Below are 26,411 nucleotides of genomic sequence, written 5' to 3'. Positions count from 1 at the left end.
CATGAATGCCATAATGTGCTCTGTAGTTTGGGGAGGGCAAGTTGTTCTCTCCCTAAAGATCTATTTTCATTTCGAGACCAGAAGAAAAACTTCGCATAAAAATCTATAAAGTACGGGTCCAGGTTATCTTTGAAAATCCTTGCCAGTTGAATTTGAGATTTTACCAAAGTCTCTAATTTCAGAAGAGGTTGTTTAAACCAAAACATAACAATGAGCAAATCTTTTAAGTGCTAAAGATTTCATTGTCAGTGGAATTTCCGACTTTATCATTAGAATTAACTTTACTTTTTAAATACGTAATGTGTATTGAGTGGTATTGTAATTTAGATAGCATACTTCAGTTTTGCTTTTTAAATCTTATGTGGAGGAAGTTTGTTGTTAATCCTAACTAGAATGGTCAATTCTGAGCTTTCATGGAGTTAGACCTTTTTAGGGATAGAATTTTTTTATTGTCATCAGGAAAATGAACCTGTGTGCTCTTGAGCCTTTTCCTTCTAAAAGGCTAGGTGGGGCTAAAATGATTATTTTAGTTTTCTGCTCCAACAGAAAGAGAAAAGACCTGGTGTGAAAGACATTCTCTCAATCCAGTGGTGTAATTTGTAGTTGTCCACTTTCTCTAAGGTTTTGCTGTACAGTTTTAACAGTTAAGTGTTTTAATCCAGCTAAGATCTGGCCAACACTGTGAAATATGAGGTAAAATAAGTTAAGATTTTACTGATTTTTAAATTCAAATATTAAATCTTAACATTACCAATTTTTAATTACTGGTAGCATTTAATTACTTAGTGACGATTCTAATAGATGAGGTTCTGGATTTAATATTTTTTCATCATTTTTTAGTGTATGCAACAATTTGCCTGCCTTATTTGAGGACATGCTAAAGTGTACCCAAAACGACTTGGAACTGTCTGACTCCTCAGAAAAATAACTTAAAATAACCACCTCATGGGTAAAATGTTTTTATATTATGAACCAATTTCAGCAAGTTTTAAAACTGATAATATATGTTTGGTACACAAATCCCTTAATCAGCTCTCATAGTTTTAATGATGGTAAATTGAAGTGATCTTTTTTCAGTAGTCTTATATGCATATCTTTTGATGTTATTTTAGCAAAACAACATAGGAGGAAAAATCAGAACATCATTTTTTCGAACTCGTTGAGTGGCTTACCTTGCACAACCCCAACAACGTCAAGCATGTTGGTCTGCGGCTTTTCTAGCTTAGAAGCAATAGTGAGCTGTGTAAAATAATGGTACCTTCCATTGAGAGGATATGAGAATCGGTGTGGATTGAATATATTTTTCAAAGTGTTACAAATCATGTGGTGTTTTCAGTATATGAAAATGTTCGCAGGAAACTAATTTTAGTGCATTTTTTTTAAAATCAGCACTTGTACAGTGCTCAACTTGTGAAGCTTCTGCAGCTGAATTAGAGCAAAGTAAATATGCTCAGCTTATAAACCAGATTACTCCCCTCCTTCTTCTCTTCAATTTCTCACCTCTCTTCTTAAAAACCTTTACTTGTAACTAAAGTAAATCACTGTTTAATTGTCTTTAATGCTTAAACTACTGGATTGTTAGGCCTTGTCTAACTATCTATGGAGAGCTATTTGCAAACTTAAGTTGTGTAAATGTAATTTCTACTTGTGGATCTGCGCTGTAGCAACCGGGAGAGAACTAGGCAAACCATCCCAGACCTCCAACTGATAACCGATAAGATTCCTTATAATGTAGAATATTTAACCTGTTGATTATGGGTTTGTGATATAGTGTAATATTATCCTATTCACCTCAATTTTCCTGGAGTAACCACAATCAACTGGTAGTAGCCTACCTGTTTGGACACAAGTGTTAATAATATTTCTGCTCTGATCATCTCCCATTTTGGTTTTTTTAAACAGGTTTTCAGGAGAGTAAAGGTGTAAAGTTAGGAAGTGGGCTTTTTTAAAGTATATAGTGAGCTCTTAGAGCAATTAGAATGGGAAGCAAGGAGCTGTTGATAAATCTACAGTTCAAAATAGTCCTGTTCAAACTTAAAAGCCAGATACTGGCTTTGGAACTTTCCAAAGGTACCTACACAAGCAGCCCTTAAAAGTTTTCATGGATATTTGCATGGGGCAGGGGGACATCTACTTGTAATCATTGTTCTTTTTTCAAGTTTCTGCTTTGTGCTTCAACTTGGATTGCGTTATTGTTTATACCAAAAGAAAAGAAAAAACTAAAAGCAGAGGAGTTTCCTATATATTACATATTTCTGTTTACTATTTTAAAATAAAAATGTTTTCCCCAACAAGCGGCAGCATATGATTCTTGCTCAGAAGTTTAATCATATATAGAGGTTAATGAAAGCAGAAACTTAAAAAGAATCATAGGATAGCATTTATCAATACTTTAAACCTTATAGCTGCTTATTACGATGATTGTTGCTGTGAGGCAGTATCCTAACATTGATTTGAGTCACAGTTTGACTTAGAACTTTCACAGAACTAATATTTTATAAGACTTTTTTTTAAGATCTAAAACATCGCCTTAGCTACAAGGAAATTTGAACCCATTGTTAAACTATCGTTTTATAAAACACACTTTACTACATACGGTAAACAAATATGTTTTCCAAAAGGAGTCTGATGAGATTAAATTACTCCCAGATCCCTATACGGGTCTTTGATGTATTACATCTAATCTAGAAATACCTTGTTTACATTTATTTTACAGCTTTTCCTTCTTTAAAACTTGTAATTCCTTTGAGAGAGTGTGGGTGACAAAACTTGTTAACTATATTATCAGTGTTAATAAGTTTAGTTGTTTTTTTTTTTCTCATTTTTATCTGGATTATCTGGAGTTCCAATCCAGACACATGGGTGTCTCCTGTTATAATCATAGTTTGTAACTGTAAATCGACAGGTTCCTTTTGGTGTCTGTAATCCTGGTTCATTTAAGAAAGGTTACTATTAAAGAAGGTCTAAAATTTTCAAAAAAAAAAAAGATTTATACAATCACACCTTAAATCACTTAATTTTTATAATTATTTTTAAAGTAACATCACATTAAAAAAACACACACAATTTTAGTAGTATTCTTCATGTAAGTCCAATGTTACTGGCTTATAGATTTTTTTAATCTTTCATAAAAAAAGCAATTAAGACTTAAAGATATAAACAGACCATTTCACTTTCTAGCAGCTCTAATGTAAAATTCAAGGGAACATTTTTCACAATAATTCACTTGCCATTTTAGAAAACCACTTGCGAGTTGCAAGCCACATTTGGAGAGACACTACAACTGGAGATTTTGAATATATTAAATAAAATCAAGGACTTAGGCCACTATTCATTATAGTATCTGGCAATTTTTTAAAGAGCGTTTATTAACATTTAAGGGACACCTTAGGACAATGTCACTGTATCATTCCTCTTATTTATTTGACTAAGACAAGTAACGGCTGTGATAATAGTAGTATCTTTAGTTTTTAAAGAGTAACAGAAATTTAAGTTGACAAAGGACCTTAGAGATCTTCCTGGTTCAAGCCCACACTCTCTAAGGAGACTAAGGTCCACAGAATAAAGGGTTTGTCCAAAGCCAAACCGCTAGACAGAAGCGATGCTGGAGTGCAAATCTCAGGCTCCCAGCCCCTAGGCCAGAGCACTAGGCACTAACCTTGGTGCTAGGGATAGAGTAGAGAACAAAACAAAAAAACTTCTGCCCTCATGGAACACAGATTCTAGTAGAGGAGACAGGCAAAAAAACAGACAGTAAGAGCTGTGAAAAAATAAAAGAGCGCAGATTAAAGGGAGCAGAGGGGCTAGCAGCTGGAGAAGGGGAAAGGGCTGCGTTTGAATGGTGCAGTCAGGGTGGGTCTCACTGAGAAGGCAGTGCCTGAGCACAGCACTGAAGGAGGTCAGGGAATCAGCCAGTAAGACATCTGGGGGAAGAACACCTGGGAGAGCAAGCAATCAAGATAAAGAGCCTGAAATAAAAGCACGCATGGCATGTTCTAGGAACAGCAAGAGGGTCTGGGTGGCCAGAGCTCAGTAAGAGGAAAAAGGAGGAAATGAAGTCAAAGACATCAAAGGATCACGTAGTGTCTTATCATCATTATAAGGCGTCCTTGCAGTGTTTTAAAGAGCAAAATTGTGATATAATCTCATTCAGGCTGTCAAAGGGGCAAGCTATTAGCAAAGAGACCAATGGCAGCCTCAAATATTAACCCTATGAGAGCTGAACAGCTCCAGTGGAAGCTGAGGGGTTTGGGAGTACTTAGGGGTTCCGTGGAACACAGTCTGAAAACCAATATACTGTGCTGCATCAAAGACTTTTGTAAAATACAGATGTCATTCAGTGTGATTAGTGCTCTCTATAACCTGTACATATGCAAAAAATTTCTTCCAAATCCATTAAAAATTATAGACATGCCCAAAGTAAACTTTTGTTACTTTCCATCTTACTATCAGATTAACTACCACATTTTTAGGTGTAGTCTCTGCCATTTAGCAGTGTAGAAACTTAGCTGGAATAAGTCTATCCCATAAACTATCCAAAAATCACGCAGTAACTATAAAAGAAAAAACCTCATTTTGGCCAAGTATCTTACTTCATTCCTATAATGAAATGAACTCTCTTTTACAGACAAAATAAGGTTTAAAAAAAAAAAAAGACAGTCTTGTCCGTAATCATACAGAGAATTAAGAAAAGAATTAGAACTAAAATATACATGTCTTAGTCCTCAGTGAATTCTCTTTTTACTATGATTGAAAGCCAGGAATTTGATTTTTTTTTAAGTCCTATTACAGAGATAAAATTCCCATTAAATATTCTGATTTTGGAGTCGTCTTGTATGCCTGAGACTTTCCCTTACCTCGTTTCATGGCCCTGGGGCTGCCTGGCCCACTCCGACTGTGGGAGTCTGACTCCGAAGTCCGGGAGCTGGATCTGGAACTATCTTCCTCCTCGGACCCAGAGGAGTCATCCAGGAACGGGCTGCTGCTTATCTGGGTCGCCTTCTAAGGAAAAGAAAAACAATCTCCCTGTGTCCACCTCCAAGGTCACTTCTTTTTTTAGATATAAAGATGTTTTATCAGAAGAAGTTATGGAATACGTTTTTGAAAAGGAATACAAGAATATATTTTGCCATTATCAAAGTCATGTTGTTAAATCCCAAATTCTGATCAAAAAAGACATCTGTCAATTATAAAAGATTCCTAAGAATGTAAGGCTGTTAATACCTGGTGATACTTATTTTAATTAGGTACTTCACGCAAGGGAGGAGAGCCCTGGCCGTGACACAAAGATCTTTTTATATTAGGAGTTTTCGGTACCTCATTAATAATGTCCCCTTTAAACAAGGAACAGCTATGGAGGGGTGGAGGCTCACATGTAGCATAACAAAACAGGAGCCCATCAGACCTCTAATACTGTGATAAGAGTATCTTCTCCAGATGTTTCCATTTCGTCTCTTTTTATATTTTATGTTAGTGTGAACTACTAAAACTCTCTATAAAGGGAGAGTCCATGTAAAAATCAAGAATGGAATCTGGAGCTTGAATAAACAGTTTTCTTGATCTATCATGAAGAGGACCAGATGTTAACAGTAACAATAATGAGTTACCCCCTTCAAGGTTGTGTATACTGGGGTTGTCATGTTCTTGTATATCAGAGACGTATAAAGTCCTGATGTGGTACAGGAAAGCATTGCAACAGAATCTGAAACAGAAAACAAAATAATTTCTTTTAAAAAGCCTTCTAACTAGCACCTAGATCTATTTCTTATGAATGTGAATTAGCAAAATTTCCAATGAAAGAGAAATTGGATTAACACACGTGATATTCATTATAGAGTCTAAGAATCATGGCATTTAGAATTTTTATTATATACTCTTACATGGTTCATTATTTCCTCAAGTGTGCTGGTTCCCCAACTAGACTGTAAGCTCTTTGAGAGCAAGGGTCTTAGCTTTTAATTCTTCAGTGTCTCCATCCAGCTCAGGCTGGGCAGAAATGAGTACAAACACCTGCTGACTCACTCAGCAAGCAGTACCCTATGAAGCTATTCTCTGATTATTCATAACCCTGTTACAGACATGGTGTTAAAACATCGCCACTTTTAAACCTGTCTCAGGTGAACCTCATGTTGAAAGGTGAGAATAGATTTCCTGAATGGCAAGAACTGAAGAGAGCTGAAAAGGAAGGGAACACAGTGGTTACTTACCTCTAAGATATGGATTAGCAGCAGGATAGGGAGGGGTCTGGTAGAAGGAACCTCAGAAATTTTTCTCTTTTTATTCCAGACAGTTTTCTGTTGTTTAGTTTTATTTTTCATAAGGGACATGTGTTATTTCTATAATAATTTTTATAGCATTGTGTAAAGATTCCTATGGTTTTCATAGGAATGTGCTTTAAACTCCGGGAAAAGAAGACACAGAGACAGATATTTTTACCACTTAAACAGCTGAAACTCCACAGTTTCTTAGCTTTAGGCTCTTTTAGGTAAAAACATGAGGTACTCGCTGCATGAGAGTTGAACATATATGCGTGTCCCTATACTGAGTAACAAGACTTTCAATTTTAGAATACAAATCAGCAACCTTAAAAAGCATTTTCTAAAGTTTGCAAAGCTGTGTTTATTCCAATGACTTTAGACATTCAGGAAGTTCTTGGCTACTGAAATGGCAAAACAAAATCACTTATTTCTTTCTAACTTTTTTTTATTGCAGTAAAAAACACATAAGATAAAATTTACCATCTTAAACAGTTATAAGTGCACAGTTCAGTGCTAAATGCATTCACATAGTTGCGATTCAGATCTCCAGAACTTTTTTATCTTGCAGATCTGAAACTCTATACCACTTAAGCAACTACTCGGCTTCCCCTTGCTCCCCCCTACTCCCTGCCCCTAATAATCACAACTCTACTTTCTGTTTCTAAGAATTTGACTACTTTAGATACCTCATCTGATCTGGACTCATACAGTGTTCATCCTTTGTGACTGCTTATTTCACTTAGCATAATGTCCTCAAAGTTTATTCATGTTGTAGCATGCAAAATCACTTACTTTTATTGACAGTCTCCAAATTGAAGGCCTCAGACATTCGAATGCCTGATTTGGCTACAGCATAAATTCTGCTTTCCTAACGTAAAAGAGAGATTTAAGCTGGATATTTGAAGCAAAGAAATGATTACTTTCAGTGCACATGTTTTTCATTTGTTCTTCATTTAATATTCACCCGAGTACAGCATTATTATAAAACTGTCATCAGTGCCAACTAAAATATGCCACTATGAACAGCACTGCAGAAATGTTTTCCATCCATTAGTCATTCCATTATTTATCTTTGTTCCCAAATTTTTGCTCAGTATATTAAATTTTTTCAAAGAGACAGGAAAAAGGTGAGAGAAAGCATATTTGCAATTACTGACTACTCATAAGCACCACCATTAATATTCCACCATTTTAGAACATGGTTAAAGAGGAAAAACAAAAAGGGAAAACCTTGAATGGTGTAACTTGAATTCAGAAACTATTCATTATCATTGACTTCACACAAAAATTGTCTTTAATATTCAATTGTTCTAGAATATGGTTAAAGAAAAAAGAAAGCTAGAATGTGAAGTCAGAAAGCACAGAGTAGGATTAGGTGTTATCACCTTTATATTTCAATGTACACTTCGATGAAGCAGAAGAAATACCTGAGGTCAAATAATAAGTGAATCTGAGAATTGCAATGGTTTTACATGATCTTGATCCAAAAGTAGGTTGTTATTTTGCTTCTCTTCTTCTCCGAGAGAGATTTCTGAAAAGGGTACCGGAAGGTTATCAGCCCTGTCCCTTGTGAGAAAAGAGACTCCAGTTTGTTCCTAAGGCATCGATCACCATGTCCTGAGTTTGTTAGGCACCTAACCTGGACAGCTGCCTGGATCAGGACACAGTGGGCAGCAAGGCAGTCCTCCTCGGGACCGTGGTAGCCAGTGGCCTGTGAAGCAACAGGCATGAGATCTCTAACCATCTGAGACACTTTAGGTTGAAGAGTGGCTGAACGAATGAATCAAGTGCAGTTTCTTTGAGAGCATGATTGTGAGACAGACACAGAGAGACACACAGCAGAGTGGAAAAGACATACAAAATTAAGGCAGTAAGTAGAAGACGTGAGGCCCTTTGAGCCATGAGAGAGCAAAGGAGAGCAGTTGGCAGCAGTGAGAGAAGCAGAGAGTCCCTGCAGACAGGAGAGGACGAGCTGAGCCACTGGACCAGGGACAGTGGGTGTCACCTGTTTCTAAGGAGCTGACTCTCAGAGGGGCTGCTGAATCATCACCTGTTGTCCCACGAGAGTGACGACTGTATTTCTGAATGATATTCCAGTTCAATGAGGATGGGCTGTGCCTGAAAATAAACTCTTAAAAATCCTTGAACTCTCATAAAGTGAGGCAACTACAATATTTCTCTTTTCCTTGAAACTTGAATTTCCCTAACAAACAGAAATAACACCTCAAACTTGGCCAGTCTGCTAGAAGGCTTTTATAAAGCAATGCTACTTTTTCAGGACTGGATAGCTTCAGAAGACAAGGAGAAGAAAGGCAAAAAAAAGTAGTCAAAATGGCTTGCCAAAGAAAACGTACTTGAAAGCCGGACCTAAATCTCTGAAAATCTCAACATAATAAAAGAGGCAAAATTTCAACTCCTGACTGCCTAACGGGTAACATAATTGGAATTCCAGAGGTTCACAAGCCAATAACGTCCAATTTTTTATGCTATCCAGAATTCAGTAATAAACTGCAGATGGTTTCATGTGGCACTGCAATGAAATGTTCTTTTAAAAGTAAGAGTGAGCAGATACATCTCAAGGTCTGGATTTATAGTAGGAAAACATAGTTGCCTTAATTTACTTAAAACTGCATTCATCACTAAATAAAAAATAATAACAGAACATGACTCCAAAACCCCCCAAAATCCCATAACCCATATGATTCTCTGGAGGCCAAAGGTTAAATTATGCCCATATGTGAAGGAAAACTTAAATCTACAAACAGAATAATTTCACTTTGTTTCAAATATAGGAAGATTTTTTTTAATCTAGCGATTCCAAAGAAGAATCACAAAATTATTGTATTAATGATCAGTGTTTCAATGGAAGAAATTTCAGTCTATTCTAGATACACAGGAAGATGCTTTTGGTTAAAGCAATGGATTTATAAGTTCATGAAGAGTACAATTAAGTTTCTCTTAAAGCCAATCAAGTAAATAACTAAGTTTAAAACTTGATGATCAATAAGTGTCCTGGACCAGAATTCACCCAAAAGTGTTACACGGTTAGGAAGAAACTTTTGTCTCCACCTCTGATGTTTTCTTCCACATGGAGAGGGCTCCAAATATTGAGCACACCTGACCTTGCTCCAATCTTTCACTTCCTCCTCTCCAAGAAGGAAGAGTGGCTCAACGTGATAGGTTAGCCTAGGAGAAACTGGACGTGCAGAGCCCAGCACCTTCCTCCCTCCTTTCTCCTGAGAAGTAGCTTGTGCAGGAAACAACCATCTGCTCTTTGTCTAGGATGCAAGCTTTACAGGAGCGGGGCCTCACTGGAGGAAGCTGTGGTGGTTGGTCCAGAGCTACCCGGGACTGGGTGAATAGATCCAGCTCTTTCCTGGGTGCCGTATGGGTTCATTTGCCCACCAATTGTCTAAAATCAGTTTTATTGGTAATAAAGGTAACATTTTGGTCTCCCATTTGTCTTATCCTTGTCTTATTTTTCAACTGGTTCAGAACTCTGGGGGAAAAATAGGGGGAGACTGAATTCTGAAAACTGGGGATTGACAGAACAAAGCTGGATTTGAAAAGAAACAGGACAAGAAGTAAAGTAAAACCTAAAAATGAATGCTCAGAAAAAATGAGTGTGTGTGCATTGTGCACAGCGATATAATTTACCCAAGAGGGAAACCGGTGCAGGGGAGGAGTTGGAGGTTTGCCGCAGGCCGCCTTCTTTGCTGAGTCGCAGGTTTCCTGGTCATCTGAACACGGGGATTCCAGGGAGTCGTGGGAAAATAATCCATCATCACAACTCGTGTCCATATTCTCTAAAATTTCTGTACTGTCGCCATCAACTAGATCGAGATCTGTTTCCTGAGGTCTCAGTGGCCGTATCATGCTTATAGCATTTCGGTTTGTACCAAACATCCTGTCGGAACTTAACTGTGGCTGGCTTAGGTGTCTTTTGGCTAGGGCGACACTAATGCTGAAAACATTAGGAATCCTTAACTTTGGAGGAGGCAGGTTTGAGGAAAGCACGAGTTGTGTGCCTTTTCCGAGGAGTGAGTTAGGATGCTTTGGACTCAGAGCTGGGGTCACAATAGGGCTTGGGGTGTTGGCCTCACTTGATGAAGATGAATAATCCAGTCTCTGAGACTGAAATTTTTTATTCAGTTCATCTGAGGAGCTATCATGCTCCTTTTTACTTGATTCAGAATTTCCCTTTCCGAGAGGACAATTCTGAGCCTTCCACTGTGCCTCCTGTTGCCAAGAATACAGCTTCTTGTGTTCTGGTCTCTTTATGCCGAAAGTCTCTTCTTCAAATATAGAGCTGCTGTCATCAGAGGCTGTGAGATACATCTCGCTGCCCATGCGGCTACACTGGACCCCTTCCTCTGAGGTGTGGCTGGAAAGGGTGGACGTGTACCTGGACTTGGATCTTCCTTTACCCCCATCGTCCTCATCGGAACTCCAGTCACTCCCAGGAGCCCCAGAATGTTGGGACATGCCGCCATCCGTCACAAAGCTTGTCCTTGTTTTCCGAGTCTGTTCTGAGACACAAGGGGTTTGGTGCAATGTTCTCTGACCTCGGTTGTTTTCTTGAATTTGGTTATCGATAGACTTTTCTGGAATTTCCATTTCTAGAAAAGCACACATTATATTGGCCTGCTGCCTTTCATCATGCAATCTTTCTGTACATTTAGCTTTATGTAGCCACACTGTACAAACTGGAATTTTCATATGAATAAAGTCAATTTACATTATCCCTTTTTTAGTCGTATGTCTTTTTCTAAATTCAAGTTTGAAACCTATTAAGCTTTCTATAAAACACGGAGCCCTAACCCTTCAATAGAATAGTATCAAAATGAAATTCCTTTTTAGAAAGAAACATGTTGGAAAAAAAAAAAACTAACAATAGTCTAGGGGAGAGAGAATACAAGAGCAAAATGAGGAATAAGGCAATGCTGACTATCTAAGAAAGAGACCGCTAAAAAAGTGAACACCATTAATTCCATTCTTGAAGCAAAGAAAATGACAACCCTCTTTCTACAAAATTCCAAAATTATCATAAATAAACTTAAATAATAAGTATAATTTACATAATAAATGTAAAGCTATAGTTTAAAAAACAAACTTTGTTCCCAAGCTTCAATACATGAAATATGCAAAACCATGAAGAAAATATACACAGAGAAAAGCCTGACCCACTCTACTTTTGGTTTAATCATAACTACAAAATGTGTCTTTACAATAAGAATAACACTCTTAAAAACGTCTTTAGATATGGCTGTTTCTGTTTATAACATAATTATTAAAATGAACCACTGACTTCATAAACAGTAAGCTAAAAATTTAGATAGGAGAGTACAAAAGAAAACATGAACACATAGGCAGGACCTTCATAATTACAGATACAGAAGCACAACAAATACACTCTACAACTTGGTGTCAGGCAGTTTGTTAAATCTGCAAATAAGCAAGAGCTGTAGGACAGGCAACCTATACTCAACTGACTGTTAGAAAACAGGGAAAAAGTCAAAACGACGTCTCAAAAGGAAAAAAAACCCAAGTAACGACATACAAGCAGGTGTCAAAGAAGCCTTCAGAATAGAAAAACATTATGTAGTTTTCAGAACTTCATAATCAACACAGCTTTGAGAGCTATAATTTTTCTCCTCTGGAGGAAGGAAACAGGAACCGAAAATAGAAGAGCAAATTCAAGCTTCTCTAAAATAACTGGGAAAAGTCGTACAAGTGGTGGCAAAGCCAGCAGTTGCATAATAAAGCAAAATTTAGAGGGGCTGTAAGACAAAAGTGGGTAGAAATCTGCACACAGGTCCAGGGCTTAAACATCCCGATAAATATTTTCCTCTTTGAGACAATAAAGGGAAAATCAAAGCAGTTACTAAATTGTCCCCTGGTGTTCTTTTCCTTTATAAGTTTGTCATGTCACATTTGACTTCATATTGAGTAATAGATAGTTTTTACACTTCAAATAATGAATAGAAAATTCATACTTCTAATCTGAAACTCAGTTAAAACAAGTACTTGTAGGTATGACTATATACTTTTTAATTTTAAATATTACTGCTACCTACTACGGAAAAAAGTACCAAGAAGGGAAAACCAGTTTTTCCTGTGCTTCACTGGCAAAGAGTCTCAAAAAAAGTACAAGATAACTAGATACACAAAGTTAAATGCTGTATTGTGCTTTAGAAATAGTCTCGTACAGCATCAAGTGGTCAAGAAGAAAATAAGGAAAATTAAGCTATATTTGGATTAATCTTCGCAAATGATTTTTCCTTTTTAAAAAATGTCGAAGTAAATTCCTTTAGTCCATAAATACCTTCTATGTCTTTTCCTTCAGTGAACTCGGGTTCTTTAGATGGTATCTTGCTTGTTTCTTCCGATTTTACTACTTGAGGAGGGCTCCTTGCTCGGGATAAAAAGCACCCAAAGGTCAAACTGCTCAGGCGCTGGCCTTCTGAAAGCTTTGGCGTAGAGACAGCAGACAACTTCTTCCCTTGAACTTCTGCAAGATCATTAATCAAAATTAAGACCTGAATTTTTTAAATAACAGTTTGTAAAACTTGGACAAATCACTCCTTATACTAGGAAAAAAGCTTGAAGTTCATCTTTATTTATGTATAGTAACATGGAACCCTCAGTGTCTGGTCTCACACACCAATATTTAAAATCAGTTTATTTATTTTGAATGTGCAAAATATTTTTAACTGCAAAGAGAAATATATCTAATCCCCTTACAAATAGTTAATGCTCAAACAAACAAACAAAAAACCCACAAACAAGCCAAAAAAAACCAAAACCAGCTTATAAACAACTAGAGAGTTACAGCTTCTTGCAAAGTCAAGTATTGGTAAAAAATAATTGCTTGGAAATGCTACCATCAGTGAGAAAAAAGGGGCTGAGGTCCTGGTTGCCAAGACAACCCAGGAAAATTTAGATGATCACTGGGGCAAATATCACATGATCACTGGAATAACTTTTTTGCTTAGCTTAGTTTTCAGTATGCTTCTCATAAGAAACCAGATGAAGGGGCTTGGTCTATGGTGACCACAACATGAAGAGCCTTAATCACATCCTTAGAGAAAAAAAAGGAGGGGGACAGTTGTTAGATAGAGAATTTAGACAGCTAGGGTAGTGATTACTCACGCACCTAAGCATGGGTTTAAGTCATCTTCTGGGACTTGTAGCATTGCTGCTTCTAAGATCAAAAGGTTGGAGATCCCAGTGACAGTAAGAAAAGTTTCCAAAGAAATTACAGCAGCAAAGGGTTAAGCTAAATAGCAACTGATAACTGAGTAGCGTCTAGCATTCTAGGAAACCCCAGGGCTTTGTGGAAACGTCACAGAGGATACAAGAAATGCAAGAAGAGGCATAGGTGAGACTGAGTCTGCAGAACTCTGGACCCATCACCCAATAATGCTTTTACCTCTTTTATCTCTTGAGATTCTACAGGGGGGAAAAAACGTTTTCAAAAGGGTTCTGCTCCTAAATAAAAGTTTGAAAAGCACTATACTGGGCCATGGGTCTAATATGCATGGGCTATCCATACACCCTGCTGATTCACCTCCTCCTCAGCTCAGTGAGCACTTGAGCATAAGGAGTAGCATAATAAGTAAATCTCTATCTTTAACTTTACCACCTATCCTTAGGCTTTAAAGTTGAAAAGAAAGAAAGTAACCCTAAGCATTGGAAAAATGCAAAAGGTTAATTCACATTATAAAATTCTGCTCAAAATATTTAGGTTGCAAAAATTTCAGTCCTTGTTGATCACAATGCTACAGAGTGAAAATGGAAAACAGCAAGATTGATTTTTTAAAAGTAAACATTCTTCCGATTAAATGTGCAAATTAGTATTACTTCCTTTGAGTTATTCACTGCTGTCTAGCTATGCTGATATGGATGTATGGCTATTTAAATTTAAGTCAATTCAAATTACATAAAATGTAAAATTCAGTTCCTTAGTTGTGGTAGTCATACTCCAAGTGCTCAGTAGTAACAGGCAAGTGAATCCAATTAGGTTGTCTTAGTCAAAGTGCTCGTACCTTGCAGTTTTGACTGTATTGTTCTTATTTCTTCAGTTTGGTTTTGGTTGATCAAACGCAGATTCTGATTCTCCAATTCCAGCTAAAAGAACATAATGGTTTTCTTCTAAACAGGGATAATTTTTCTAAAATATACTAGTAAATTATAATAATTAGAAAATGTTAATATCTAATTACACATGAGCAAAATACAAAAGAAATAAGTAAACATCAGATGAATTTATCAGCACAGATTACCAACCTAGATTACTGCAGCTTTAATATATTTCTTTTTAAGAACTAAAAGTTTTCATTGTTTTTCATTCCTATGCTTTTTTCCACAGTAAAATACCAAGTTATTCCAGCATTTAATCTGCCATATAAACTAAATAATGTGTATTTCTCAGATACTGAATACATTAATTTTATGAGATATACACATATATTCTCTATTTAATATTAACTAATGAGAACTAAAGTCAACTAATCAGAATGAGGGTACTTAATACTGATTACCACAAGTCTATCAATGTTTTTAATTTTAGAAATACATTAAAATGATAGCTACCTATCTCACATTTACCAAAAGCCAGCAGCACCACCAACTGATCAGAATTTTGTTTCATTCAGATTTTCTGATGACTTTTCTATTCAAAAGAACCAAAAGGTAAAGAAAAGACAGATATGGCAATAAATACCTCATTCAACTTAACTGTTACCCATTCTTTGATCTTAGCTGCTTTCTCTTCTATTACTTTAGCTTCTTGAATCCTTATGTGTTTCTGAAATAACATTAGCAGTTTGTTTAGTTGAAACATAAGCTCACTGGTCTGGAAATGTTACATCATAGATATAAAAGGCAAGTTCACTACAAACTCTTTCCAAGTTAAAACATCTACCTTCACATTACCAAACAGGAAAAAATGAGAATGATTGTCAGCAGATACAGTAATAAAGGCATACACAAATATTTCTAGTTTTAACATCTGCTATTCTCTTTCTCTGGAAGATCATATACTGAAATCAATCCAGAGAATTTAATCAACAAAATAAACCATTTCTGGAAATGGTCTGGGGTTGAGGACAGTGGAACAGCAGTCAACCAGAGCAGGGAGGGGAGAATGAGAATCTCCTCTGGGGTATGGCTTATTTTCCCCTGGAGTGCTAGTTTTAAAAGATTGAGAAAAAATAAAGACTGAGAAACTCTAGCTCACATCAACCAATTTTTAATTCTGGTCATGGTCACAAAACCACTGGGAATATGACTATCATATAAATCTCAGTGGGTGGGCTGAGGCTGAAAACCACTGATCTAAAGGAATGCTGATCCCCTCAGAGAAATTTTAAAAATACTGAAAATAAATGATTAAACATTTAACAACTTTACAGTGGTTATACTTAGTGATGCTAAATGATCTTCTAAGTAAATAACCCTAATGAAAATTTTCCTAAAAACATTTTTAAGAATAAACTAAATACTATACTTGATGTCAATAGTGTATGCACTTCTAAGAAGGATTAGTGTCAAACATATATTTAAATTTTAATGTTCTATAAACATCTCCAACACTCTAATAATCTAAAGCAAATATTTGTTTCAAACATTTTACAGACATAAATGCCCACTGATAACCAAGCATTTTCAACTTAAGGAGTATTGTCACATCCAAAAAGCAATAGATGCTTCCTTGGAATCACCCCGGACTTGAAGTGGATGTCACTTTAACTTGCACCTTTCACCAACAGATGTGATGAAATTCTATGGGTTAACCAAATAAGTAAGATTTCTGATCTAAATTTAGGCTCTCTCTTTTTAATCTTTGCTATTATGCGTAAATGAATGCACATATTTAGAACTCTTTGATGATCAAATTTTTCCTAACCTGCTCTTCAAGTTGCAGTTCCAAGTTTTGAATGATGTCATCTTTTTCCTGTATTAGGGTTTCCAGATCTTGACACTTTTTATACAACCTTGTCTCTGATTCACTGGTTTGAATATTAGCTGCTTTTAATTTCTCTTCCATAACTTGTACCTAAAGTCAGAGCATAAAATATTTAAATTATGCATGTACTTAATTTATCATAGTATTAAATTTAGAATTTTACTTAAACATTAAATAGATTCCTAAAAAGTGTCATCATAAAAGGGAAATGCTGAACAGCAAATTTTTGTTTTTTTTTAATTGAAGTATAGTCGGTTTACAATGTTGTGTCAGTTTCTGGTGTATAGCACAATGTTCCAGTCATACATAAACATACATATATTCGTTTTCATATTTTTTTAATTATAGGTTACTACAACATATTGAATATAGTTTCCTGTGCTATACAGGAGAAACCTGTTGTTTATCTATGAACTGCAAGTTTTAATGTATTTAACAATTATAAAGTCTGAAGATTATTTTGCCAAGTGGTGTTACCTCTGAGATGCATAAGGCTACATAAGAGTCTCAGAATTCACCCCAATGTTCATAGCAGCACTACTTACAATAGACAAGACATGGAAGAAACCTAAATGTCCAATAACAGATAAATGGATAAAAAAAAATGGAATATTATTCAGCCACAAAAAGAATGAAATAATGCCATTTGCAGCAAGATGAATAGACCTAGAGATTATTACACCAAGTGAAATCAGACAAAGACAAATATATGATATCACTTATATGTGGAGTTTAAAAAAATGATACAAATAAACTTATTTACAAAACAGAAACAGACTCATGGACACAGAAAGCATATTTGCAGTTACCAAAGGGGAAAGAGGGGAGGGACAAATTAGGAATTTGGGATTAACAGATACACACTACTATATACAAAATAGATAAACAGCAAGGACCTACTGCCTAGCACAGGGAATTATATTCAATATCTTGCAATAATCTATAATGGAAAAGAATCTAAAAAAGAATATATAGCTGTCTGCATAGCTGAATCACTTTGCTGTACACCTGAAACAGTAAATCATCTATACTTCAAAAAAAAGATTCTCAGATATTGCTATATGTAAAGAAATGTACATGTTAAGTAGAGCAATGATAATATGCAAAGTATTTCATACAAGCATAGAATCAGAAAGTTTCCAGCCCTCATTTTTTCATATTTAAACGAAGTAAGAATATCAAGTAAAGAAGGTCAGTGGTGCAATAAAACTCAGGTTGGATGACCCAATATAATAACACATATTGGGGAAAAATTTTGAATTTAGATGAAAAAGATACACATATGCAATGCAAAGCTAAAGGAAAACAAAAGAACCTTAAATCCTCAATGATAAAATCATAGAAAGCAAAAGAGTGTAAGAGTCAAAATATAGGTAAGAGAGTGCATTCCTTGAGGATTTATTGATTCAATAATTTAATAAATATTCAATGAATACCTTCCAAGTGTCAGGTCTATTCCAGATCCTGGGAAGACACCAGTGAATAAAATAGACCCCCCAAATCTCTATTTGCATTGAAATTACATTCTAGTGGGTAAGAGAGATCACAGATACAGTAAAGACATAAAAATCATACAGTATGTTACAGAATGTAATCAGGAGAATGGGGAAAATAAAACAAGATAAAGGAGATCACTGTATGGCTGGGAGTTTGGTGCCTCGATTATAAAATCTAAGATGAACTGGTTCTGCTTGGATCTTCTGCAGAACACATTTGGGCACATGAAAGCTTTGAAGGGAAGTGTGACATGTTAATGACAATAAGAAAGAAAATAAAGCACTGAGCACAGTACACAATATTAAGACTTTTATTCTATACATTTCAAATAGATGAGAATGCAATTTTAGCAATGTTTTACATTAAAAGGGGCAAAGAAGAAAAATAGGTAAAGCTATTTGAGAAAAAGTTGATCATTAAGATGAAAAATCTTTAACTATTTAAACACCTCTGAAAAATCACAATGAACTTACTTAAAGCTCAAAAATACTTGACTAATGAGGGCTCCTAGAAGGAAGGTGTTAAGGTGAGTTTGGTTTTGTTTTTTTAACCATGAATACAAGATTTCATCCGTGGGTTCACTGCACAAATGTAAATTCAACTCAAATGCCAAAAGTATCCTATTTAAATACCACCCACGTGGCTAGAAAAAATGAAAATAAAAGTAGATCCAAAAAAGAGGAGAAAAAACATATTCCACTATCCAAATGATAATTTTAAGTTATCTTAGGATTTAGATTTTTAAATATAATATAGCAGGCTTTCTGCAGGAACTGCAGACCAAGAGAATGGAGGACAAAGGTCTATATCAGAGATGCTGTCATGAAGAACAGCCAGAGCAGGACAGAGAGCTGGACAGTAAATACCAAGGGTCAGTCTTAAGAGAGTATAGCCAGTTCCATGCAGGGCTTCCTGTAGCTGTGGAAGCTGGGAAAGAAGAGCTGAGACCAAGTGCAAAATGGTAGTTCTCCTCCAGGCATAGAGTAATAGATCACATACCTTAAGAAAAACAGAATTAACTAAATAAGAATAAAAGGAAATAATACCAGACCTACACCTACAGTCTCCTTTTATTAAGTTGGAGCAAGCCACCTTACAGACATTGGACTGCCACATAGAATTGCCCTATTATTGCTTTAAAAAGGCCTGCAGACCTGAAAAATTATGATTTGTGAGTACTCTTTTTCCCTGAAAAACATAGTCAATCTGAAAAGTGTTCTCATTTTATGAACGGATGCTACAGTCAGGGCTCCTTGGCTGCATCTTTGCCTGGTGCAACTGCTTACTTAGACTATTACTTTAAGATAAACAATTTTCCTGGGCAAGAAAAATATTGACAAAGGTGGAAAAATCTCTTAGGGAGACAGATCACAAAGTAGTTACAGGCAACCTTCTGACCAACTGGTCCTATTCACACAAAATTCCACAGGATTCACCAGCCTTCCTTGGCAATTAGTGTGAATAAGAGGTCTATAGACGCTAAGAGGCCTACAGAAAAACCAAGCAGCCTTTAAAAATGTCTCACCACAAGTACACAGAAAACAGGCCAGATCTTTTCCCACTCATTTAACTTGAACCTATATAAAAATATTAACTGCTCGGAGAATGGTCAATTAACAAACACCTACAAATTCAAATTAGTTGTTAACTACACTCTTGCAATTATCTATACGTGGATATCCTCTGGTGAGGAATGTTTTGTATTTTCAGGCTACCCTTCTCCTCTACTTCCAGGAGATCCTCTCGTTACATCCACCACCTCGGCACGCTCCTCAGCCACTTCCCGAAAGCCTCGTTGATTTTGAGCTCTTGTGAAGTGAAGGGTTAACTCAGCAGACTTGGGGTGCTCAAAGCCTGAATATTTCAAAAAAGGAACTGGCCCGTTAGTGTCTCCTGGGAACTAACCTCTGACCCTTGGAATATTCCATTTGATAAGGCTGTTTTTATATATCCAAGATATTGGGCCACACCAGACAATTTATGCTAACAATGTGATTTATGGTGAATGCCATTTTTGTTCATTTACCTGGATCATGGGTCACTCTGTATCAGTTTGACCTCTGAAGGAGCTGAAGATTGTGTAGCTAAGGTGGGTTACACACGCATTCCGTTCCTACTGGACTGATCCCCAGACACCTGGGCTCGGCAGAACATCCCTGGTTCGCGATACTTTGTATATGCTATCACACACCACAGATGGGAGGAGCAAGTGCATCCCTGTGCAACCCTACTGCGAGAGGATAACTGGAGGCTCCTCCCTGGTGTCTCCTGGACTCTGTCCTATGTACATTTTCCCTTCGTTGTTAATCTGTATCCTTTCACTGTAATAAACCACAACCATGAGTATAACAGCTTTCCGGGATTCTAAGAGTCCTCCTGGTGAATCATTAAACCTGAAGGTAGTCTTGGGGATCCTGACACAACTCCTAATGCTATTTTCCACTATCTTGCCTATGCAGGAGAAAGCAGGATCTGCAAATATTGTTCCCATTGTAACTGCCCACATCCATATTTCCTTCTTCCCATTTCTAATCTCATTCCTCCCTCCCTCACTACAGGTAATCAAGATGTGACTATATTTCTGAGTGGTGGTTGAAAGTTTCAATTTCTATATAAGCAATGCAATGATATGACAAAGATACTTAATCATTCCAAAATACAATGCAGAAAGAAATTGTTAAGAGTATTTTGAATCCCAGATCGTCTTCCAGTTATTCGAAATTTATTGCAAATTAATTAATCATTCTGATCATATTTTAAACATCATTATTTTGGCAGAGTGTTCCATAATTTATGCAGTCGGGTCAGAACCATTCTCCTTGAAGGTGAAAAGGAACTGTGGTGGATCAAGTAGGTTTCTACGCAATGAAGCAAAACATCACAAGGTCTTGGATGTTAGGATGGTTGAATAGTTAACATTTTTTAAGAACCAAAAATGACTTGGATACTACTAAAAACCAGCTTTACAAAAGGCAGATTAGCTCACATATTAGAATGGTCAGAGGGAAATTTAAATCCAGCTCCTACCAAACCTGAATCAAATACAGACAAGGGATTGAGCCCAGAAGGACAGAATGAAAACCAAACTTCTACAGAGGAAATTATCTACCCCTCTCTGATTAACATAAATTAGTGTATTAGACTGGAGTAAACACCTAATCAGATACTTGAGAAGGAATCCTGTGTATCAGTATCTCTCAAATGTGCTATTTGCCACTTCTCTGCCTCACAAGAGTTCTCCTAAGTAGTACTGGGTTGATTTGCACATAGTGCTTTCAGAATTGTGAACAACAATAAAAACATACTGCAGCGTTAAGTATAAAGACTGCCAAGATTTCTCTGGAAGAATGTGTGATTTTCTTTGTTCTATAAAGAACTGATTTCATGGTTATGCAGGTGACACCCACCCATTAATAAACAAGGAGAAAAATGTACAAAGCTAAAGTGTAGAGTCGAGCTGGTTTCAGCTGACTATTGCTTTTAGTGGTGAAACATTCTTTCTTGGTTAATATAAATACAGTTTAAGTCTTACGATATGGCTCAATGACAAAGGACAAGCTGAATTTAAGTAACATAAACAGCAGATAAGTCACAGTCCCATGGAAACTGTTAAAGATAGCAAAGGATTCAGTTGCTCTAAATTAAAAATAGTTACTTAGTCTTGCAAAGGCAAAAAAAAGGTAATATAATCAGTGCCTTAGAATTCATCTGCTCTCTGTTTATATTTCCTGTTAACTTTTAGAATCATTATGAAATATTTAAGAAAAAAATTATTCTAAAGCATAGCAAAACAGGTACTGTATAAACTTAAAGTGTTGTGACAAAAAGAAATATCTACAAATTTTCCTAAATTATATGGAAGCTCTGGGAGATTTGTAGTTTTCATTCTTTTATGGTGGGGAGGGGGGAGAGTGTTGATTTAAGGCAGTATGCATAAACAACCAATCACTGTATCTTTTTGCTTAAAAATGTAGCACATAGAATTAAATAACTTTACACCTGATATCCTCAAAAGACAGCTTCAAAGAAGAAATTCTTCCTGTTAACTTATCAAGATCAGTGGTTGGGCCCTGATAGCTTACAAACTGCCATGCTTTGCTTGAATTGGGAATGGGGATTCCTTTTTTCTGTTAAGATCCAGGGAACCAGAGGGGTGGGGGAATAAAAATCACACAAAAAAATACTTAAACTTAGTTTAATTTTCAGAGCTAAACACATTTGCTGCATATGTGAATTCAGAACTTTAAGAAAAGGCAAAATCATCCTGAATTTCTTTCCTTTTTTTCCTATAATATGGGCAGTTAAAAGAGAGAAAGGGAAGGGAAGGGAAAGCTAGGGAAGAGCAGACAGACGTACGGAGACAGCCATGGGTACAGATAAAGAGAGATGTCAACAGGGAAGGCCAGAGTCAGAAGGGGAAAGATAAGGAAGGAGACATGAAAGTCAGAGAGGTGGACAAAATGCAAACATGTGCAGCAAGGCGTGGGGCTGAGCAGGGACACACATATAGGGCCCACTACAGAAAAACACACTTGGCATAGAGAGACATAAACATAGGAGTCTCTCTTTTAGAACATAGGTGATCTTTCATGACTTTACTATTAATTATTGGCTTTTTATAGATATAAGTAGAAATATTACTATTTGGTCCCATCAGCTAAAGAATATAAAATACAAAAAAAACAAGCAAAGTATACATCCTTACCATTGCTACTAGCACTTGTAGCAAAACCTATACTTGAAGTTTTAAAGAATGATTGGTAATTTCCTGGTGTGGTGATGGCACTGTAGTTATGATTTTTAGTCTTTATTTTTAGATGAGTTGCTGCAATACTCATGGGTGGAATGATATGTTATCTAGGATTTGTTTCAAAATAACCCATTGTAGGGTTGGGGAGCAAGCAGGTGGGTGGAGGGACAGACTAACAGTGAGTCAACTAACTGTTGAAGTTGACGATAGGGGTTCATTATACTATTTTCTCTACTCTTGTAGTGTGTGAAATTTTGCATAACAAGGTTTTAAGCTCTTCAAGAATAACTAATTTAAGAAAATCAAGTGTTAGGTTATATTGGGTTTATTTAGAAATTTGTCAGGCCACTAAAACAATCTCCTGTATAAAATTAAAAATTTTTAGGTGAAAACAAGATTTGGTACTACTCAAATTGAAGGAAAGAAACATTAAAACCTCAGAGTAAGTATAAGAAATTTAATATACACTTCTTGGAATAAATACTTTTGTATTTAAAACTTTCGAAATTCCTGACTGAATCTTTTTCATAAAATGTGAGGTTATCAATTTAGGCTCCTTAGACAAACTTTAAGGCTGGTGGGCTCATCCAAGCCACTCATTTAACCACTATACTGTTGTCAAGGCTCAGAAAGGGTTAACTGACTTACTAAAACATTACTTTTAAATAAAAGTAGTACCAAAACAAACACTAGAAAGTATAAAAATATAGAAGAAAAAACCCAATCATCCATAATTCCACAAACCTGTTAAATTTTGGGTGTTTCCTAATAGCTTTTTTTATCTCTTAGGTTTGACTTTTCTCTTCCATACCTATTAGCATATTAAGTATAAAATTTTGTGTATATTTTTCCTAATGTAACTCTACGCATTTTTCCTTATTTGTATATATACTTTGTAATAATTATTTTAATGGTTCTTTAACATTTCATGGAGTAGACACAGTTCACTTACTCTTTGTCCTACAATACAGCATTCATATTATTTCCAACTCTATTACTATAAGTAAGGCTGCCTTGAACATATTTACACATAAAATTTCATTACGGTTAGGGATAAAAGTCACATTTGATTTTTTCAGAAGTAAGATAAAACTTCCTGATGGAAGCATTTTTGTCCTTTTGAAAATTTGTCATGGAGCAAAATGATGTTAGAGTCTCAATTTTCTCTATGAATCCAGCTCATGAACAGTCAACATGATACGATGAACAGGAGGGCTGAAGACTACTTTCAGGAGACTGTTTTGGGCAAAACAATGTTTACACTGGTAGAGGCAGAAAACAATTTTGTCAATAAAATAATATCCTACCTGTTGAAAAGCCTTTTCTGCTTGACGCTCAGCATCAATAACTTGTCTCTCAAGCTGCTGCATCTGTAAAGTAGGGGAAAATATTTTAAAATTTCATATTTCCCTTTTGGAATTCTTTAAGAATATTTAAAGTAGTTCAGTGGATGCGAATGGCATACAATTTAACACACTGAAGGCTCTTTCAGCGTATATTTTTAAACTGATCAAAAAAAAATACCAAAGGTTTTATTCTTTTAATACAATGTAATATGTACTACATGAGTTTTCATCAATAGAATTTTCTTCATTGGACTGTATGTTAGAAATTACTGGGCAATAGTATTAAGAATTATAATTAAATCTAAGAGAATAGTAAGACCTCAAAGTCCTATTTTGATTTGTTGATCATAAAGTCCCAGTGCCCAACATTGTAAACTGATTATACTTCAAAAAAAAAAAAAAAAAAGTCCCAATGATATCAGAAAGTGGTGTATTCTCATAATCTCCGTAGATGGGATGTTTAAGTCACAACTAAGTAGTTTTAATTCTTATAGATTGTGATGGAAACAGTACAGAAGAGACTCTAAATAAACCCACAAACGTCCACAAACGCATAGGGCACAGAGAATGTAAAAGTTGTTTGTTCTTTTTTTTAAGTTCTGTGGAGAATAAGAAGTTCAGAGATTTAAAGATTTTAAAATTGTAGAACAGATAAACAAGATTACACTGTATAGCACAGGGAAATATACACAAAATGTTATGATAAATCACAGAGAAAAAAATGTGACAATGAGTGTGTATATGTCCATGTATGACTGAAAAATTGTACTGAACACTGGAATTTGACACAACACTGTAAAATGATTATGAATCAATAAAAATGTAAAAAAAAATAATAAAGTAAAATACTAAAATGAATATTACAAGTAAAATAAACAAAAGTCTTATGAAGGACCCAATGCAGATTAACATAAGAGGTGTGAACCAAATACTGAATACACAACCGTGATGTAAAACTAAATTTCAAATTCGTTTTTTCTGAGTGTTGAAGTCTGGTCAGCCCAAGCCGTCTGTGGCTTGATCTGTGTTCATTATCAGTTTTATTGTTGGTTGATACTCCCAGACGCCCAGAACTTCTAGAGCATCTCAAACTCACAGGAATCTGGGTAACTCTGGGTAACTGGGTAACTCTGGGTACCACCCCATAGCCGATACGCTGGCCCCGCCCCGCCCCCTTCTCGAAACCACCAAGAAGTGGCCCCAGGCAGCTAGAGCGGCCCGCAGGGAGCGTAGCCACTGGCTCCGGACGGCTTGGGCAATAGATTCCACCTGTGGCTGCGTTTGACCCACGCGAGCTGTCCTCAACGCCTGAAAGATGGTTTCCGCTACAGGTGTATCATTTTTTAACGGTATGCTGGTTGGGAGCATTTGCTGTGTTTTTATAACTATGTTTGGGCAAATTAACATGCGACACAGAGGTAGAACTCAAGACCACGAGCATCATCACCTCCGCCTACCTAACACAAAAGATTTCTTAAACATTTCCGAAGCGCAACGCATGGAGCTTAGCAAAAATATCCGTATTTACTGTATCATCCTTGGAGAATCCAATGATGAGCATTATTGGGCTGTACTGAAAGAGACTTGGACCAAACACTGTGACAAAGCAGAGCTCTACAATACTAAAAATGATAATTTGTTTAATAAAGAAAATGACAAGTGGACACAGATGAGGAAAACTTACCAACATGTCTTTGAAAAGCATGGGGACAACTACAGCTGGTTCTTTCTTGCACACCCCACTACATTTGCTGTCATTGAAAATTTAAAGTATCTTCTGTTTACTAAGGACGCATCACAACCTTTCTACCTGGGTCACATTGCAACATCTGGCGACCTCAAATATGTGACTATGAAAGGAGGAACTGTCTTAAGTATGGAGGCTCTGAAAAGACTTAACAGCTTTCTTAATAAGACTAAAAAGTGTGCAGAGCAAAGGGCCTTTTGGGAGTTATCTGCAGATATGCAGCTGGCAGTCTGCCTGAAATATGTGGGAGTTCTTGCAGAAAATGCAGAGGATTCTGAAGGAAGAGCTATATTTAATACAAAACCAATTGCACATCTTATTAGAGAGACAATGTCTAATAACCGTCAGCCAGTAGTAGAAGGCTGCTGTTCAGATATGGCTGTTACTTTTAGTGGACTGACTCCCCAAAAGATGACAGTAATGATGTACGGTGTGTATCGGCTCAGGGCATTTGGACATTATTTCAATGACACGCTGATTTTCTTGCCTCCAAATGGTTCAGAAAATGACTGAGGGCTGGGGAGTAACAGAACTGTGCTGTCCAAGAGCACTTGAAATGTGGCTAGTCCAAATTGTGATGTGGTGTAAGTGTAAACTACACACTTCACTCAATAATATATTATTTGAAAACCTATTACAAAAAGTGTAAAAGCTTGAGTAATTTTTCATAGTGACCTACATTGAAATGATAATCCTTTGGAATATGATGCATTAAATAAAACATAATATTAAAATTAATTCCATCTGTTTCTTTTTCATTAATGTTATTAGAAAATTTTTAATTACATATGTCTCACTTTACATATCAGTCTGATCTCAGACTTCCAGACTCCAGAATTGTGAG

At 36.2% G+C, this 26,411-nt stretch overlaps 2 protein-coding genes across 2 annotated transcripts in view; one reads left to right on the top strand and one right to left on the bottom strand.

Moving 5' to 3' along the window:
* LOC102545325 (pleckstrin homology domain-containing family H member 2) overlaps positions 1 to 26,411 on the bottom strand; it is a 93,174-nt gene that overhangs the window by 51,651 nt on the left and 15,112 nt on the right. The window contains 9 exon segments of the mRNA XM_072960710.1: positions 4,857 to 5,001; positions 5,607 to 5,701; positions 7,050 to 7,125; positions 9,915 to 10,876; positions 12,583 to 12,768; positions 14,306 to 14,387; positions 14,983 to 15,066; positions 16,168 to 16,317; positions 23,782 to 23,844. Coding sequence (XP_072816811.1) covers positions 4,857 to 5,001; positions 5,607 to 5,701; positions 7,050 to 7,125; positions 9,915 to 10,876; positions 12,583 to 12,768; positions 14,306 to 14,387; positions 14,983 to 15,066; positions 16,168 to 16,317; positions 23,782 to 23,844 — 1,843 coding nt within the window.
* Positions 25,084 to 26,305, top strand: LOC140696540 (C1GALT1-specific chaperone 1-like protein). The gene has a single exon (XM_072962069.1). The coding sequence runs from the start codon at positions 25,136 to 25,138 to the stop codon at positions 26,078 to 26,080; it is 945 nt and encodes a 314-aa protein (XP_072818170.1). The 5' UTR covers positions 25,084 to 25,135; the 3' UTR covers positions 26,081 to 26,305.

Source organism: Vicugna pacos, chromosome 5 (assembly GCF_048564905.1).
Source record: "Vicugna pacos chromosome 5, VicPac4, whole genome shotgun sequence".
NCBI classification, from domain to species: Eukaryota; Metazoa; Chordata; class Mammalia; order Artiodactyla; family Camelidae; genus Vicugna; species Vicugna pacos.
Note: the sequence above shows the minus strand (reverse complement) of the source record. Positions and strands in the feature narration are given on the sequence as shown.

Excerpts from the sequence above, each read along its gene's own strand:
- LOC140696540 (XM_072962069.1), top strand. The coding sequence starts at position 25,136 with ATGGTTTCCGCTACAGGTGTATCATTTTTTAACGGTATGCTGGTTGGG.